At 37.8% G+C, this 20593-nt stretch overlaps 1 protein-coding gene across 4 annotated transcripts in view; it reads right to left on the reverse strand.

The window, feature by feature from the left end:
• DCC (DCC netrin 1 receptor) overlaps positions 1-20593 on the reverse strand; it is a 1101219-nt gene that overhangs the window by 157303 nt on the left and 923323 nt on the right. For all 4 annotated transcript variants that reach the window (XM_060761267.2, XM_060761265.2, XM_060761264.2 and 1 more), the window contains exon 16: positions 9086-9181. In XM_060761267.2, the coding sequence (XP_060617250.2) occupies positions 9086-9181 (96 nt within the window). The remainder of the gene's footprint in view (positions 1-9085; positions 9182-20593) is intronic.

A 20593-nucleotide genomic window follows, 5' to 3' on the forward strand; every position in this document is an offset into this window, starting at 1 on the left:
TTTGTAACTTTGTCTCTTTCAAAGATTCAACATTTAACACTAAAGTGAACCATACATTTACCTTTGTTCTTTTTTGCATTGAAAAGGGCCTGATTTTATGGCCACTTTCAGAACTCCCTGAATACCTTTGCATTGTTCTCTGCACATTCTTCTCTGCTATGTTTCTGTTTTTCATTACCCTCATTTGTCCTCACTGTCATTCAAGTGAGGGGGTCTAAGACATTTTAACTTCATTGGAAGAAACAGTGTTATGAATATGTGTAAACTGAATGATGTGGCTTGACACTGTAGGACATTGCTACTCAATCCAGTGGATTGTGAAAACCAGGGGCAGCGGGGACAGGGGGGCGGTGAGTGAAAGTGATAGGAAAATAATGAAAAGGTGCAGAGAAAAAGGTTTTTGGTGTAGGGAGAAAAGGAAACTAATATCAAAGCAGTGTGAGTATTCATTCTGAAAAGATAATTATTGAAAATGTTTGATGAATGATATCTTTTGATGAATTTGTTTGCCTCATTGGATGTGGACATTAGGGGAGAAAGACAAAAATTAAAGAATATGTGCTGCAATCCTATGTAGAACTATTCAGTCTTTTCTACAGTTTGATGCATGCTCCCTCCCACTTCCAATTTATGTAATGTTTTGTTGGTTAAAAACATACAGCAAAAAGTACATCTCTGTTCTGCACTCCCTGCAAAGTATTTGAAGCTTTATCACATTGCCCCCTTCCCTCAACAGGAATGTAACTATGACGGAATCTATAACAAGTAATTCAGCATATATATTGACATACAACACCGATCAAAGAACTAGGAAAGATACTGGGGGGGGGGGGGGCAGAGGAAGAGAGGGCATGGAAAGTGATTTCTGCCTAGAAATTTACAAAACCTTTCACAGACCTTTATTTAACATCACACATATATTGACTATGCATTCCTATTTGTTTTGCTTGCCCTCTTCCCGTAAAGTTCTTCCCATCAATAACAAAAATAAAACATCTTTTAATAGAGCAGCTGTAATTCCCTTGGAAGCTTTTAACCAGAGGCTGGATGGCTATCGATCTTTGATTGTGGTTTTACCTCATGGCAGGGGTTGGACTAGATGGCCCATGTGATCCCTTCCAATGCTGTTATTTTATGATTCTAACTCTTTGAACCTCTCCAGATTGTCCTCAAGCTCCTGGAAATTTTTTAACTTTATTTTTTTTCCAGATGAAACATTCTAGGATTGTTTTTAGAGTGTCTATAAGGAGTTTTTTTTGGGGGGGGGGGGGCAATAATGTATTTTAAATGTTTTCTACCCTGGGATTGTTTCTATTGGTTGATATTTGTCACCTCAAAGGTGCTTGTGGATTTGGAGGTGATGCTGAAATACTTTAAATAAATAATAAAAACTCCTTATGTTGTGAAAAAAGGGGTGGGCAGAAATATAGAGTACAAACTCCTTCTACCTACCTTTATCTCAGAACACAGGTATTGCTTTGTTATTATATATGTGTATATCCATACTTCAGGAAATAATGCCCAACTGCTCATTGGAGGGAAGGATATTAGAGGCAAAGATGAAGAACTTTGGCTGATATAGTGTGACATCTTTGCTTTCTGATGATTGAGTGTACTCAAATGTTATTCTGTGCACAATTTTATTAAAATATATAATACAAAATTCCCTTCAGGATGTGTGTATGTGTCTATATATACATATGTGTGTGCGTGTGTATGTGTATGTATATATTTGGACATGGCTCTAATGCCCAAGGTATCTTATTAGGTGTATGTAAATGTTCCGAAAATCTGAACTCCAAAGCACTTTTGGTCCCAAGCATTTCATATTAGGGATGCTGAACCTGTAGAATCATAGAATCATAGAATCCTAGAGTTGGAAGGGACCCCATGGGCCATCCAGTCCAACCCCCTGCCAAGAAGAAGGAAAATTGCATTCAAACCACTCCCAACAGATTGCCATCCAGCCTCTGTTTAAAAGCTTCCAAAGAAGGAGCCTCCACTACAGTCCGGGGCAGAGAGTTCCATTGCTGAACAGCTCTCACAGTACCTCTGTGAAATTCTGTAAGGTTAATTTCCTTTTTACATTCTATATATGTCCAAAATTTTTGCAATACAAACTTTTGGAGACCAGATAGACTTGGTGTGATTCAATCCGGATTAAATCAGAATAAGATCTGAATTATTCATTTGGACTCCAAAACAAATCAGGGATGGGGTGTGGATGCACACTACTACTAGTTACATTTCTAAGACCATAACGGAATGTTATGACGAATTATAGAATTTCAATCAGAGTTGAGAGCTTCTGATAAACTCAGAGTATTGTAAATGGAAAAGCGAGAAAGACTATGCAAAACCTGGAATCTTTGAGGTTCCACTGAACGAAATACAATTCATTTGAACTGGGCTACTAAATTGCATTGGTTCATGGCAATGAATGGTTTAATGTTTCGCAACATTAGAAAATAAATAAAAGAACTGGTATTTGTGAAAGTCCCTGTTAAGTATTAGAATAACAGCTTTATGTGTAAATTTATGTGTGTATGTGTGCATGTGTATACAACAGGTTCTGGACATTTTCCAATTACTGGCAGCTCAGCAGGCTTTCAAATAATAATAATAAAATTACACAAGGAAAGGGAAAACAAACTTTGTCTAAAATGAATGCTGAACCGTGAATCTCACTGGAGAGAATATGTAGTAGCTTTCTCTCATTGTTGAAATCTTCTTATTCAAACTTTGGTACAAAGGAAAATATATTGGATTTTCATTTGAGCTTGGAATTCAGGAGACATTGTATAGCACAGTAAGTTATGTCTCCAGTGCCTAACAATGAAAATATTAATCATCTGTTGTTAGAGGTTTCGATTTCGACATGTAAACTGAAAATGTAGTAGTGTGTTTGTTCCCCCAAATTGAAGGAGGGGAAAAAATTATACAGGCGACATGCTTCTAGTTAAAAAGAAATGTGTGTTATACATTAAAGAAATAAAACACTTCGCATCTTTCTTTTACATCTTTGTCTCCCTTGAGAGATTTAGAAATATGAAACCCTGTTTTATATGTCACTGGAGGAAAACAAGCCAGTCCAGAAATATTAGAACTAGAAATTTTCATCTTTTGCCAATATCCGAAAACAGATATCTCAGCAATCTAATCACTAGCATCTGAAAACAGGACCTTAAACATTGTCTCCATTTCCTCCTAAAATATACACAGTAAGATTAGGTGGCAACATATGAGTTTTTAGTATATAGTAATGGCATTCTTCCATTGAAAGAAAAATATCCCCTTTACTCATTTTGCTTGAGAAAGCCCATGGGGTCATTTGTAAGTATAGATTCTAAACTAAAGCTGGCACTTGAGGATGGTATGACTGATCCCTATAGACCTTTGGCTCAAGGCCAGAGGTTTATAGGGATCAACTGAGCCAAGGATGCTTTCATTCTTACTTCCTGTGGGATGTCCTGGGAGACTGGGTTTATTGATGAACTCTCTTGACCCTCACAGTGTCCTGGATCATATGCATACAATTCCATGCCATGTGGAGTATTTCCAAGAAACTCAAGGATAAAAAACTTTACACACCATGGATGTTGCTACCATGGAAAAGGTGGGTCTCAGTCAGATATAAGGAAAGACAACCCAGAGAACTACAGACCAATCGGCCAGATCTCAATACCAGGAAATGTATTAGAATAATTTATAATGAAGTCTGTTTGCAAGGATCTAGATGACAATATTGTGATATCACTAGGAGGGGTGATGACAGGAAAATGGGAAAGGGTTAAGGGTTAAAAGTAGATGGAAAACAATTAGTTGGAAAAGACATAAAACTCTATGGATCTGCTTTAGGGATTCTAGATATAACGATGATGATGATGATGATGATGATGATGATGATGATGATGATGATGTTTTTAGCTGGATAAGCTTCATCTTGTAAACCATAAAGTAAGAAATTGATCACTACATACATGGGAAAAAAATAATTCCAGATGGTGTTACATAGTTTCTTTCTTTTTTCTTTTTGCTTTTTCCAGTGTCACAGAAATGAGTTCTACCTCAGTGTAAACTAACCCATAATTCTGATTCCAATTCTTTTGCTTAAGGAAAATAGAAGCATACCTTCAAAGCATGGTTAGTGGACCATGCTTTGAAGGTATGCTTCCTTGAAATAAAACAGCAAATAATGTCCCATGTTCACCGACATCAAGGTCTGTGTACCTTATTGGTACAAAAGTGGAGTTTGTAACTGTATATTTAATGGTTATGCAGAAGAGAGAATTTCAGCAGATGTTGCTTATCAGATAACAGGCAACACCCTACACTTCTACATGACCATCAGACCTACAGAAGCTGTCTTCAGGAGAGAGAAAAGCTCAAAAGGATCTCTCCTTCTTCTTGGCAGTAAACTGCAATAATAACAAAAATTCAACAACTTGATGCTATCCAAATCTCTTGGATGAGTTGCCCACCTCCCTCGGCATAATGGTAGGAAAGGGCAGGCTTCAAAGCTTTGGTGTCCACCATGATACACTCGATTCAGATTTATTGCCTCAAGGGGATATTGATTGTGAAGCTTCCTATGAGTCTTTGTGGATAGAGAGATCCAATTTGTAAAATCTGGATTGTGTTTTGAGCTCCGTACAAAGCAGCCACCAAATAGAGAAGAAAATCTTCCTGGGAAGATCAATTAACATTGCTTGCTTGATGGGGAGCCTCCTTGCCCAGGACTGACCCCAAACCAATGATTTTTTTCTTCACAGTCTGCTCCTAAAGAGCTTACAAAGGTGGTGCCTGTTAAAACGGCTCTTGGTAATGAAAAGCAAGATCCAAAGAAAAAACTTTGGCGCCCTGAAAAGCCATTTCTTAGAAGCGGGAAAAATCACGAGTTAAAAGATGATGTTTTGAAGTGCAAAGAACATTTCATTTATGGTAGGCCATGTGTTATCAGTCTGCTGGTCAGGCATGCAGCTGTTGCTATAGCCTGATTCACAATATGTTTTAAAAATAATAATAAAAACTTTAGAGACCACCATGCCTGTCAAAAAGGTTTCAAAAGACATGCATAAAATAGGAACTGGTCCCCTTTTCAATTACCAGAGCACGAGAAAAATAACATTTAGAGGAAAATACCCTGATGCTTTAAGATATTTAAGTAAGAAGCATTTTGTCTTTAGTTGAGTTTTTAGTGAGAGAAAAACAGCATTTCCTTCCTTCCTTCCTTCCTTCCTTCCTTTCTTTCTTTCTTTCCTATAGTTTTCCAAGATTTTTTAAATGGGAATACTTCACTAAATATACAAACAAAGAATGGTTTGCCATCTGAAGCAAACATGCTGTAATTTGGTTCATTTTCCCCCTCATAAACTAGCCATATTGTTCCATCACATGGCCATTCTTTTTCTGTTTCTCTCCCTTTTTTGTTTGCTCTCAATGACATAACTTTCTTTCCATGAGGAAAGAAGAGAGAACTGCCACCAAATCATACATGCCACTCTAGAGGAAATGATACTAGAATATTTGAAATCCAAATTGCATGTTTAAGTGTTCAGAGGACTTCTTATACATCATTGAAAACTTCCTTGTTTTCTCCCTGGAAAAATAGTCCAGGATTATCCGCATGTTGCACAAAAAGCGCATGCTTAAGATCACTATTAAGAATTTATGGTAGAAGTTATGTTTAATAGGGGCTCCCAGTTTGTTTAGCCATTACATTTCACTAGTTCTTCAAAACTTGATTTTAATACTTCATTTTTGTTACAATTTCACCTTGACACTGAATTTCACAGGATAAAATCTAACAGAGGTTGAGCATCATTTATCTGGAATTCCGAAATCAGCAATACTCCAAAAATTGTTGCTGATATAGCAATACATTTGTTTTCTGGTTATTTCTGAACACAAATTTTGTTTCATACACAAAATAATTAAAAACATTGTATAAAATTGCCTTCAAGATTAATTTATAAAGTATACATGAAACATTAATCGATTTCATGATTAGGCATAGGCCTTATCCCTAAGAAAATTCATTTTGTATGAATATGCAAATACAGGTATTTCAAAATGCAAAATACATCTGGTCCCAAGCAACCTGCATTCATTCATATTTTTTCTAGCAATATCTTTCATGTTCTAATGAGAGTCTGAAAGTTGCTTTTAGCCAAAAGAGTAACTTTTACAAGCTCTGGTTCAGAACATCATGCTCATGCATTGTTGTTTTCCATTAGCAAGTTGAGTTTGACTTATAGCAACCCAATTAATGAGATCTCTTTCTATGAATGTGGCCTTCTAGAGGAGAGCCAATTACAATTATGAACAGAGTATATTGTCCCTGTTTTAATACGTTGGGCTACTGTCCCTTACAACCCAGTAGCATTTACTCATGTTGGCATAATTTATCTTGAATTCTCATATCTCACCTCTGCCATGAAGTAAACCTGACTAATGTGTTCTATAAACAAAGTCATTGTTTGCTGAACTGTCAGCCCTTCCTGAATTAAAATTTCCACTATGTAATATCAAAAATCTTCCACCATATTTGCACAATACAAATCTATACTTCTGTGGTGAAGTACTGATAATGTTATCCTTTGGCTGAATACCAGTATCGTGGAACTATTACCATATCTGTCAGAGTGCCTACAAATTCAGTATTTCCCATGAATCAAGTGGTCTCTGAAGCACTTTATGTACAAAAGCCATATTTGTAAAGTGCTCCTTATGCAACCATGAACTGAAAACAGAAGTTATGCCATGGCCAAAAACATACAAATGTGAGAGAACTTCTGTTCCGACAGGATGCCAGCCATAGCAGTGTTACCCAATATTGGAACTGAAATTTTATTAAACAACTTATAAGCACTGTGCATGGAAGAAAGATGATGTGTGAGAAAGGCAGTAAAACTTACTGCCTGCCATTCTCAGCTGAGTGAAACTTGCAGTGCCTTAAATTAATACTAATGCACCATCTCAGAATGAAAGCCTGACCCTTGTCTTCATCCCTGACTTTTCCTGGCTAGAGTTTATTAATTCCAACTTACTAAATATTACAAATTATAGAGTGAATTATGACCTGCCCCCCCCCCCCCCCGGGAATGAAGGTGTTAGCATTCTAACATGAATTTTAATCTGGTCTTTAGAGATTCAAATTATGCCTTCTGACAAGTAAAACGGCTGGAGTAGAGAGCATTGTTATAAGAGTGCATGGAGTTTAAAGCTACAAGTTGAAAAATAATATATTGCATTTGCTAAAGAGTATAATCATTTCATTTTGCTGTGTCATTTGTCCTTCATTTTAAAGAAAGGTCTTAGTGTTTTACATATTTTAATATGAAGTCATTTTTATCAGGATTTGTTATCATTGCCTTTCCAAAATATCCATGGAGTATAGTTCAATGTTTCATGATGTAATTATTAGTGTATGTGGAGTGTCCAACAACATATGAGAGTGTCATCCTTTTATTAGGATCCTGGCATTTGAGAAACACATTTAAATATATTTTTAATTTTTCCATCTCTATACTATTCATCATGTATCGAACAATAATTTTTCCTAACTTGCAATGGCAATGAATAAATCTGGGACCATCTGCATGCAAAACGGTTGTTCTACCACTGAGTAATGGGCCCCACCATTATCTAGTTTCTCCTTTGTATGACTTTGCATAGAATACAGCTGTTAACAAAGACTACTCTTGGGATCATGCAAGAGAACACAACAAAGTTATCATAGAATTTTATGTTCTGGGAATTTCCATCCTTCATCTTTTTTTAATCTTGGAACATAGTCTTAAGTATAACTGCATGAGTTCTTCTGCACCAATTGTGACTCCTTCAACCCTAGCCAACAAATGCAGAAGTAAGGGAATTCTTTTTAGTCCAATAACATCTGGAGAAAAAGTTGCCTGCCTCTATTCCAAACAGGGAAACATAAAAGGGGTTATAGAAACATTATTCTTTAGGTAGGCTGCCTAGGTATCAGCCGGAAGCCCCTTTCTCTTGCTTTCTACAAACAACTGACATGACAAACGTTATCTGTCAGCTTGCCAGATATATAAAATTAAAGATTATGGCTTCTAGAGAGGTTATAAGTTCTGCTCATGGGACTATTCCTGTACACAGAGTATCTTTTTCCTTCAGATGTCTATTCTGGTATTTCTAGTGAATTGTTGAAGCAGCCAGTTGGACAGGTGAATGGACATGCACTCATTCCAATGCAGTGCCAGACCAGGCCATCACAAGATGGGAATAATACTCATGGATTGTCAGTATTGCCATCCCAGGTGACAGCAGGATTGAAGAGAAACAACTGGAAAATCTGACATGATATGAGGATTTAAAGATCGAACAGTAAAGACTCTGGCACAAGCCAGTAAAAGTAGTCCCAGTGGTGATTGGCACACTGGGTGCAGTGCCTAAAGACCTTGGCCTGCACTTAAACACAATCGGCACTGACAAAATTACCATCTGCCAGCTGCAGAAGCCCACCTTACTGGGATCTGCACGCTTTATTTGCTGATACATCACACAATCCTGGACACTTGGGAAGTGTCCAACATGTGATTCAATACAACAGCCAGCAGAGTGATCTTGTCTGCTGTGGACTCATCTTGTTGTGTTTCAAATAACAACAACAACAACGACTTAATTTTTATCCCATCCTATATCCCCGGGAAGATGCAAAGGAAGGATCACTTACCACATTAGTAATCTATCTATAGAAGGACTTTACAAAGCTCAAAAGCTGTTGGCACAAGACCATATGCAGCTTTATTCTGTGCTGATCAGACTACACTAATGAAGGAATCTTGGCTGTACCAGGGCTATAATCTCACTCACTTTCAGACCGTATGACATCCCTTGCAGATGCAGTCCTTTTCCCCAGTGGGAACATTTTACACATACATACATTTTTGAGTCACACACTCCTTGTATGGTCCCCAAACTTTCAATGTTTATCATGCTGAATCCAGTGCATAGCAAAAATCAATGTAAGACCCATTCATTTCATTCCAAGCACATTGTTCTGGTAGAGACCATGGCAAAAGGGGATATTCAGTCAGCCATTTCTACTCACCTGTCAGAGATCTGGTGGTGGCACTTTCGTAAAGAGGGACACCCTCCCCAGCATTGTTGAAAGCTTTCAAAGAGATGACATAGTGGGAACTGGGTTCTGGAAGGAAACAGACATGATAATTTTGAGGTTTCATATTTTGAAAGCAGGATTTGGCAACTGTTCAATGAAAATGACAAGTATTTATAAGGTTTGAAACAGAGCTATGGGGAGATAGATGACAGACCATTTTGGATGACAAATGACAAATCAATGACTTTAGTTCAGGCCTACACAACTAGTAACCCTGTAAATCAAATAAAGATCACCAGACATGCACTGGTCCCTAGCAGTAATGTATCACAATTCTGATTTTCCTAGACAAAAGAAATGTCTGTAGTATCAATACAAGCAGAGACTTTTTCCTCAGGTAAGATTCGCCACCTTTCCCAGGAAAGAGTGGCTTAAAATTAGACGTAGTTGTTTTAAGATGATCTTTTGCATTTTGAACCAAACAGCTGGGAGTTTAAAGCAAGAACGATACTTCTTGAGAAAAGTAAAGATCTTGATTTGTTTGTATGCACCTCAAGGGGAGATTTAATGAAGACAAGAGAGATCGAGTCCTAGAGTTTAGTGAGAATGTGTTTTGTTTAGAATAGTCTAAAGATGATGAAAAAAGTGTACACATAAGATTTTTGAAATTAAAGACAGTATATGAACTTTGTAAAATGGTAAAATAATACACATTTTAGGCTTTATGTTCAACTGGATATATAGGAAAAATGCAGACCAAAGAAATAAAATTTATTATGCACAGTAACTAAAAAAAATTGTAGAAAGTGATGTATAGCTGCTATCTAACCCTAAATACATGGCTGAAAATGCCCAAGGTTGTTTTAAATCAATGCTAGGGATGTCAAGATAAGGAGCAATCCTTCTTTCATATGCGGTAGACTTGTAAGAAGGTTAGAAGTTATTGTTGTAATACTTACACATTAATCTAAAAGAATTAGAGAGTAGATTCTGCAATGTCACCAGAATGTTATTGCTGGGCTTTATGGATAAAAATACCTGTTTGGTAAGGATTCAGACCATGACATACTAACAGAACCTTTCCTCAAAAAGAGATATTGAACATTGGTTGGTAACTGTCTAATATGACGGGGTTCAGGGAGTTTTTGTTTTGTTTTGTTCCCACAAAGACTTACAGTACAGTAACCTGTCTTGCTGCAGCTCAGTATTCCCTCTCCCTTTATCCACTTGGACAGTTTCTCTGGTTGCTTTAATGAGCCAGGAAAGGCAAGGATCCAATATACAACTCTCTACTCTCCAGAGACCCTGCCCACATCCTTAGGCTGCACACACTGAAAGGTATCCAATAACACAGGGCAAGCTGGAGCCAAGGTTACATCCACTGGACCTGTATATCATCCAGGTCAGAGCAGAATCGAGTGATTTCATCTGCAAAGTGTCTCCTTCAGAATCTAGTTATCCTTGCTCCTTTCCCTCCAAATCCCTAAGGAAATTTAGCCAGTAACGGAGAAATAATATAAGCAGAGCTAAAGAGTGCATGGGGAGACATTACAGCCAGTTCTACAATCATTTCAGCATTACCATCACCTTCCTTTTCTCTTGGGGCAGCCTTCAGTATTCTCAAAAGGCCTTGGTTTACTCCCTGAACTACCTGTAATATGATGATTGCGAGATACAGTTGTGCTTTCAGATGCTGGAGAGACAAATTGAATAAAAGAGTTTCTGTTCATTCCCATCCCCATCACACACATGGCATATCACAGGAGCAATACAGCTAGATGATTGTTGATTGCTACCTGCCTAGTTGTTTGGCGTTCAGCTCTGGCAACGTCTTTGGGAGAGGAGATATTTCAGTAGAGTTCAGTTTAAACATTTCCATCACACTAATTTAGAGAGCTTTTCAAGAGACTAGCTGATGAAATAATATGTGTTTCCTTCACTTCATTCCCAAGTGCATATTCCACTGGAGCGCAACAGAAGAAAGAGGCATAATTTACAATGTATTGGAACAATGAAAAGCATTGTCAATGAAACCTATATATTCACATCTGATGATGATTATGTGGTATTACTATTCAACATAACTTGACTTTGAGCTCTTCTTCCTTTTTATAGATGTATAACGCTTCTTACAATTAGTTTAATGGTATGGACAGATGTCCTAAGCACAAGCTAGCCAAACTATGAACACTTTTAAAATTACATTCATTTTAGTTTCTGATTCCAGAAATATAAACTGTACAATTATAGCTCAACCATGACCACTATAAAAATCCCATTCATTTCAGTTACTGAATTCAAAAATGAGCTTAGGTACACCTCCACGCCATACAATTTGAACCAATATAATTGATGTGACTCTATCTCATGGAATTATAGATTTTATAGATCCATTGTAATGTAATCCAAGCTGTGGTAGTTGGCTTTTATTTTGTATTTGTACACATGAAGCTAGCTAAAATTGCAGCACTTTATAAGACGACTGGAAGAAGCTTGTAACTTGGGGACTGTCTGTATTCTTCAAAAAGAAAAAAGAAAAAAAGAAAGCTTTTTATTCCTTTGCTTCTTCCTGGGATTTTTATCAACTTTCTCTATTTACTGCTTTCTAGATTTCTAATTTTTGAATAGTGGATAAATAAATCATGTAAACAAAGAATACATGATCGAATGTCCTTACAGTCAGGCCCGTAGCCAGGATTTCGTTTCGGGGGGGGGGGGGGGGGGCTAAATTCTTTCAGGGGGGGTTCAGGGGGGCTGAGTTTCGGGGGGGGGGGCTGAGTCTGAGTGAAAGAGGGTCTAGCCTAGCAAACCTTTTGTATTGTTACCCCAATACCCCCATGCATATGGGATATATTGAGTATGGTGATCAGATCATGATATGAATAAACATAACAGTTTAAATAATGCACCAGTAAGGCCTTTTCATGAACCACCATGAGAATTTCGGGGGGGGGGGGGGGGCTGAAGCCCCTCAAGTCCCCCCCCCCCCACCGGCTACATGCCTGCTTACAGTCTGTCATGTAATGTGATATCTCAAGACACACTAATTCTAAAAGTAAAGAGGAGTGTAATGGACTCCTGTATGCATCCCATGTGCAATCATCAGTCATAAACTACAGTTTTCTTATAGTTTGCATACAGAACTACTGTTTTGCTTCTTGTGTGCGATAAGGTCCAAGGTAAAAAGGATCCTTTACAGCCTCCTAGGGGTCATTTATGGGCAAAGCTTTCATATCCTTAGGGGAGTTTGGAGCCATAAAGGGTGATGAGGCCAACTGTGCCTTGTTTGCATAACTTGATCACACTAGCTTTACAGAATAACCATAGCTGCCCTTGAGAAATCTACTATTTCCTTGCTACTTCTCTTGTTAGTGTCAGTGACTGCATAATGACTGGCCCCTAATGCTGTATCTGGGGTTCATGTTTGAAATGGCTGAGAAAATGGCTGCATCCATCACAATAGTTTTGCTTTTTGAGGTACTTTCCAGTCACAACTGTAATGGATGATTTTGCCCTGGAATATAAAATGTGGGTCAAGAGCAAAGGGCAATCTTTGGGTCAGGATATCCTCTTCTATGATGGAAAGCCTTTAATTCTTAACAGTTGGTCCATATCTGGACTGGAACTAGAGAACTTGTAAGCCTGTGAATCTGACATCTTTGATACACAATTCCATATTTCATTACAATTTATAATCCCAGACATGCCCAGCATGATTAATCCTATTATTCAAATGCCCAATGAATCAATATCACTTATTTTACTATACTGCTGAGTGATTTCCTACCTCCACATTTTGTAATTACTTTTATGTCCTACACTGAAACATTTGGTTAATGTCACTAATTAGATAGATGACATATTCCAAGTCAAAAATGGAGCTCAACTTTTTTCCCCCAGTTAATGGTTTTATGAATAACTAGATCAGTTAGCCATTCATAACACTTAAGGGAGAACATTCTTATAGCATTTTTCATCCCATTGGAATTCACTGCAGCCTTATTGGGTAAGCAGAAATCATTTGATATCCATGAAGATAGAGATATATTCAAAGATTTCCCCATGTTAGCTTCCTGGCTAAGGATGTGATTTGCACAGAATGGATTTGCACATGCTTTCTTCCCACCACTGTATATGTCAGGTGAGAAGGAGAGGTTACCTGGAACTGAATTCTCAACACTCACAAATAAATAACTGCTGTCTTTATAGCAACATGATTGCACTCACATACTCCTCCTATCTCTTTATAAAATGCTTTTGTTGTTGCCTTTTAAAGAACCAATAGATTTCCTCCTATAAACATATGTCTTCACCATAATGATATCCTCTCCATATGAGGTGAAATCCTTTTGATAACAACTTTGGTACAAATGTACAAGTTCCCTTACACATGTGATTGTGCCTTTTTGGTTATTGTGCAATGGACATATTCCATTTATGGTTGCATCACATGGGCCTGTTAATCTTGGCTAGAGCAGAACCTTCAAATCCTTTATTTTATGCCATGCATTGATTCATCATTCAATGAATAATTGAATTTATCTATTCTAGTTGAGACTAACCCAAAGGATTGCAACAATTCAACCATGCATTTATGGATGGTGCATTTATCAATACTATAAATCTACAATTTTATTTCCTGGCACTACATAAACAGCCACTGTTCATACTTCCAGGTTACAATGGAAAAATGAGCAGGTGCAGTGGCAGATATGTAATTGGTTAAACAGCATTACTATTAAGCAGAAGTGTAAAGCAACCACCAGGTACATTAATGTTGATTTACCCTACACAAGCATAAAGTAGGATCTTAATCATGATCTTCACCATGAGCTGGCCATATAATCAGAATCATGGCTGATAAGAGTTGTGAAGTCAACAACATCTTACTACCTGAGGTTTTGGGAACAGAAACTGATAGGGAAAGGAAAAGGTAGATATTTCTGATAGCACTGAAAGGTGAAAAACACACCCATCAGCTGTGACTGTTGTCACGATTCTTGCTTATTACATTCTGCATTGCCATAACTACTCATAGGAGACATGGGGAGTTTTTCCAGCCCTATAGTTTGTGGGAAGTATAAATGTTAATGTTCATAAATGTCATTCACATTGTCAAGAAGGAGTAATTTAACCATTTTCTCCCAGCAGAGAGAAGGTCCTTGAATAGCATATGGTTTTCAAGAACTATTTGCAGTTTGGGATTTATTCTGCATCTCTTTCTGGGAAGAAATTGTACTCTTTTTTGCATAGAGAATCATATTTTATGCACAACAAACTCCCTTTCTATACATAAAATAATTTTAATGTTCAAAAAGGTGTGTTGTGTCATGTTATATAGGCCCCATATTGCAAATATCACCTGTCTAGAATTCTCCCCACCAGATTTCCTGGCATGTGAGAACTCACCTTTTTATCACCTTGGTGTAAATGTTTACAAAATAATCTCTCCATACATCGAACAAGGCAAGCTTCAAGCTGTATGATGTAGCTGCCAAAGCTTCTGCAACAAGAATGCTTCTGCACCATGATACTGGCACACCATTTCTTGCCTTACTCCAATGAAAGAATGGGCTCTACTGACTCTTTTCCTAACCTCTGTTCCTTATGTCTCTTTTTATTTTGCCAATACTAGGCAAGTGTAGCATATATGTAAACAAGTTGCTTCAGTGAACCCTAGTGCCAGATGGATAAAGGTGGAGGAGATGCCCAGGCTTTGAAGACACTCTCACACAAAACTCTCCTGTTACAACATTCAACCTGAGACCCTTAGACTCCAGACAATGCCCTGGGACCCGGGAAACCCTAGCTCTTGTTAAGTAACCACAACTAATACTACAATGAGAGCAAGTGTGGGGCAGCATTTTGAGCCTCTGAAGAATAGGGTTGGCCATGGAAACCTATTTAGTGACCTAAGGCATGTCATATAGACTCAGCTTCAGAAAAATCTTAGATAGGTTCAACTTAGGGTCACCATTAGTCAGAAACAACTTAAAGGCACACAACAATGCTATGATATTTGTCATAAACATGGAGCACTGGAAGCATGAGTTCAAAATGGTGTCAATTTGTCAAGTGATACAACATAGACTAAAAAGAGCTTTGTTTGAAAAGGTCTTTTCAAATCAGGATTTTCTGACTGTAGTCAAAGCAGATGTCAAATTCCATTCAAAGCTAAATACCATTGCCTTTTCACTAGAATTCAACATAACATGGTAAGATGAACAGACTTGGGCAGATATGTCTCCCTTGCCATGACATAAAGCAATAAAAAGTTTTAGGTATAGACTTCTTCACCAAAAATCAATCCTAAAAACTGGCTTGACTTAATATCCACAGATCAATATACATACTGTACCTTGACATTTATTTAAAAAGGCAGCATATCCTTTTCTGGGTAGAGTGGTAAAAGGAGAGAACCTAGTCCACCCAAAGAGAACTTAAAAGAAGCACTGGTTCCATCTACTATCTCTGCCATGGCATTGCTTCTGGCCTTTTGAAAGCCTGGGTGGAGAAAAGAAGGCAGCAATGGCCAGGGAGAGCTGGTCCTCCAAGGCAGAGTTAGCATTTCTCCCCTCTGCAAAATGATTCTGGACTCATCCATCAATCATATCAAAATCCACAATCCTGAAACTTGTCCTAGACTTATTTGAGGTTGACTTATACACAAAGATATATGGTAAGTTTTACAAATAACACCATTATGCAGGATTAGAAGCAGAAAAAAGAATTATAGCGTATATCCTGGTGAGAGATATCATCAGATGGGGTTTGCTTTAAGCTTTGAGGGGGAAAGGAGTCCCTTTTCCTTAACTAGAAGTACCCTAAAGTAATCCACTGATGCTAAACTGAGCTTTGATTTAGTGCCCTTTGCTGGAGCAAGTGCATAATGCAGCTAAAATGATGCAAAGCAGACCTAAAACCTATTTTAAGAATATATCCCAGTTTAAAAAATCTTTTAATCCTATTAACAGCCTTTAATCATATAAGCAGTTTTCACTTATTTTATTTTTTTAAGGTTGTATTAGCATAGCATTGACCTTCTATCAGGGTAATGTTAACCCTAGCAGCTAATTTCCCTTCCCACGTCTTGAACCACAGCAAGACTCTGCTTACAAAATGGCTCCTTCCTATTTTTCACTGCAGTGCAGGCTGTGATGATTTTTCTGACATAATCTTGCCTCTTAGGAAGGCTTAATCTGGGTTAATTTAATAGTTAACCTTCTTTTCTGTGCTTCTATAATTTGGCATTAAAGCCAAAAGGACACCAAGGCAAATACCTTTCTTTAAAGGCTTGCGGAAACAGGGAATAGATGCAGTCAAATCTGCCCTAAGCAATTAATGTTTTCTATTCACTGATGTGTGCCTCGTGGTCCACAGGATCCTGCCATAAACTGTGCACATTTGAAAAGCCTGGTTCATCACTGGTATTCTGGGGAGCAATCTATTAAGTATTTCAGACTAAGTCACTACTTCTGTGCCTGTGTCCGAAATGGATCTTGCAAAAGCAAAGGCAGAGTGTGTAGCTACAAACAAATAGTGAGCATATTTGGTGCGAAAGCACTTCAGGATGAGGGCATATCCACAAACGGAACTAGCCCTATCCTAAAATACAGTATTGAGACTCATGCCAGGTGCTCAGGAGGGGAGAAATGACAGTGTATTGAGGACACAGCCATCTGTGCTACACACTATCTGCCTATTGTCGGTATATTACATTATAGATACATAGGTTCTACCAATATTTAGGTACAAGGAATGTCATTGAATGTTAAAGTTAGGATCGTCCATGCCATTGTATTTCTCATTTCCACATATGGTTATGAAAGTTGGATAATGAAGAAAACAAACAGAAAGAAAATCAGCTCATCTGATATATGGTGTTGGATAAAAATTGTGAGGACACCATGGACTCCTTAAAAAATGGGTCCTAAAGAAAACCAGGCCTAGAAGTCAAAATGAGTAAATTGAGGTTGTCGTACTTTGGCCTTATCATGACAATAATGCTTGGTAGTGAAGAAGACAGTAGGAAAAGAGAAGACTGCATTTCAAATGGATAGACTCAATCAAGGAAGTCACAGCTCTGATCCTGCAGAAATCAAGCAGGGAGGTTTCACATGCCTAGGGTCACCATAAGTTGATATGAACAACAGTAACAAATATTTAGGTATACATGAGAATGGAAAACTACTCAAAAATATTTTAAAAGTAAAAAACATTTTTAATTTTGAAAAACTCTGACAAAACTGATAAGAACCTTAACAGTTTGGGACTTTTTTGTTGCAAAAATTGTGTGTGATTGTTTATCTAGACAACTTTATTTTCTATGTAGGAAAATGTTTTTCCTATATGGAAAATTCTATTTCTACACAGAAGTATTATTTCACACAACAAAACCTGCTTTCCTCTAGAAAGAAATGCTGTAAATAATTTATAGGTGTCAAAATTGAGTAGTTCTCAAAGACTGATAAGAAAATTGTTCATAACATTACCTATTGTTTCTCTTTGGAAGAAATGTATGGCTTTATCAGACTAGCATTTTAAAGCAGGCACCTCTACATTCTTAGAGTCTTCGGCCTCCTGCAGAATTCTGGGAAATGTGTTTTGGGAAGTGGGGACCTCTCTAGCTAAGAATCCCAAAGGCCCCAACCTAAACTACATTTCCTGCTTTAAGACTCTAGTTTGATAAATCCCCTAGTGAAGAATTACATCTCTAGTATATATAGTAATTTATATAGTATATCCAGTGAGCCCTTTCCATGATATACTTCCTCTTTTTAGTTGGCCAATATTTGTTTAACCATTTCTTTGTGGATGGATGGAAACACATCAAATCGCATGAACTCTGACTTGATGTCATAAGTACTTCCACGTGTGGTTTACCACTTAAATTAAAATACACTCAAAGAACAATGAAGTTGCATTTCTAATTATTCATGTCCTAGTTTGGGGTCCTCCCTCCCCAACACCTGAGTAGAAATGGGACTATATCAGACTGATCAAATTCTGATTCATTCTATGGTTGTGCACTTAGCTTCATTGAAAAATAGCTGTATAGAAAAAAATACCCTCATCGTTGCCTATTTAGAGCTCTTGACTGTGAGTGCTGCAATCATAGGGGAACAATCCCTACTCATTCCTTGCCTCTCTTCCCTTGGCACAATCCTGAATGCTCATTCTCCTGTCTTCTTTTTCTTCAGTACTTGTCCCGCTTAATGGCGGGGTCTGCTTTATTGGTTTGTTGGCACCATTTCACCCAATCATGTGCCTTGATCAGGGATATACCAGCAGTCTTCCTGTCACAGAGTATACTTGCTACTGAGTGCCACTTCATCCAAACCATATTAATCCGTGTGGTGACTTCAACAAAAAAGGTTAATAAAAAGGTTACTTGTTTTCCTCTAACAGTTGCTTTTGACTTAGCCTCAACAGAGATCCAAACACACTTTCCCCTGTTGCAATTTATATTTTTATCCATGAGAATTGCTCTTAAGAATGATGAAAATGCAGAGCCTGACCTGGGTGTCACCTCCTTGTGATGTGTATACTAACACTTTGTGTCAGCAACGATGCTCCAAATGCTACTTCTTCACAAGGAAGTTCCATTTCTGCCAATGAATTATTTCATGAACTAGATAGTTGTTGAACGTTCAGAGGGCTTGGATGGCTTTTTAGTGAGCAAATTATGTAAGATCGGAGGCATGGGGAAAGCAACTCTACAATGAATTGCATGTGTCAAGAAGATGTCACAGTGATATTTTGATATTATGATATATTGCAGGACAACTTCTGTTGATAGTTTGACTTCTACACCAAAATTAGGGAGTTTAGACTATTCCATTATAAATCATCTCTTCTTCACTAAACAATCAAGCAAATTATATTAATATAATTCAAGAGATTAATCCCATCTTTAGAATAGCTATTAAGATGTCAGTCCATTCTACCTCACACTTGCTCTGCAATTCCTCCAACATGAGACACATTATGGATTCCTTATAGTGAAGTGCCAAGTCCTTTTGAAAGCAGGCTGGAACTTCAATACACTTCCAAGTAAGCAAAACCCCTGTGGAGACATGAACCTTTGCAACTCCCACAGTGCACTGCACACTTGGTGCATTCAGTGTGAAGTGTAAAGCTTAACCAAGCTTTAAAAGAACCCTATAATGTGTGGCATGTATCTGCAGAACGGATGCAACAAACAGAACTCAAAGCAGAATGTGTTCAAAAGTAAGAAATGAAGAGGAGTAGGAGAAGGCAACATATGGAGAAATTAATTAAAAATGAACCTCCATAATCTGAGAGATATTATTTTGGAATGCAAAGCACATTCCCAAATGCTTGCATTTGTGTACAAGCTGTCCACAGGAGGGGAAAAATGTAACATCCCAAAGCTCTGAAAATTATATCTTATAGTTGCTTTGCCAATAATCAAGAATACTGTGGATAGTTTGCTAGCCAGCTTTTAGTTATGATATGTAGGGACCTCATATTTTTGTCCTAGTCATTCCAGGGCACAAGTTTTCACCTAAGTTATTATTTGTTTCCAGTGTTGAGACAGTGGCCGTAGCACTTGTTGCTAAGATACATAAAGGTGTATGCAAGTAAGAAAAGAGGCAATCACTTGAGATCAACACATTTCTGGTACTCTCAGGATGACCTGAGATCTGAGAGGATATAAAATGTCTTCCACCCCAACACAGTCTGCCTATGCTTATTTCCAAGGGGATTTGGTGTTTCCAGGACTAAACACTGCTCCAAAGAGTATGGACTATCCCTAACTTTGTGTTGTATTTTGGAAATACAGAAGGAAGTCAGAGGGAAAAAAAGGATTTCTATATTCAGGCCCTTCAAACCACTGGTAAAGAGCAGTTGGCAATTTTACTTTGTCTCTCCAATTTCCATGTAGGTGTAATTCTGGCAGCTACAGAGGCAGACAAAACACATTCGAAAGACTCTTCTCTTCACAAAAAGGCTAAATCATCTTATTTCAGGTAGGCAAGTACCTAAGTAAATGCAGAGTATAGGTAAGATACATGGCAAAATTCAGAAATTCACTGAACAAGGCCATCAGAGAAAGTCAACCAGGAAGTGTAAGCAATGTTGCGCATGTTGCAAAAGAAGAGCATTGATTGGGTAATTTATAGCCACTGAATGAACAACAACAAAACCAAACTATCTCAGTGTTTTCTTTTCTAAAGTAGGTCAAGGGATTCTCTTTTATTTTACAGCTGGTGTTTCAATCTACACTACTCCACAGGATGAAGAAACTCTGTACCTAAGTTGTGATTTCAAGGAAAAGAATAGAACAGTCCTGGCTTTGCTTCTGCCAGTGTCCTCTCTTTTCAATTGAATCCTATTATACTGGCTCTCCTTTTCTTCATCTGAAGAGGCCTCCTCCAAGTAGAACATGCTATAGATATGTGTGGTGGTGGGGAAGAAACAACCTTTGGGCCTCTTCCTTAGGATACTCTAAGTGTCATTGCAAAGGGAGCATCC

Source organism: Anolis sagrei, chromosome 2 (assembly GCF_037176765.1).
Source record: "Anolis sagrei isolate rAnoSag1 chromosome 2, rAnoSag1.mat, whole genome shotgun sequence".
NCBI lineage: Eukaryota > Metazoa > Chordata > Lepidosauria > Squamata > Dactyloidae > Anolis > Anolis sagrei.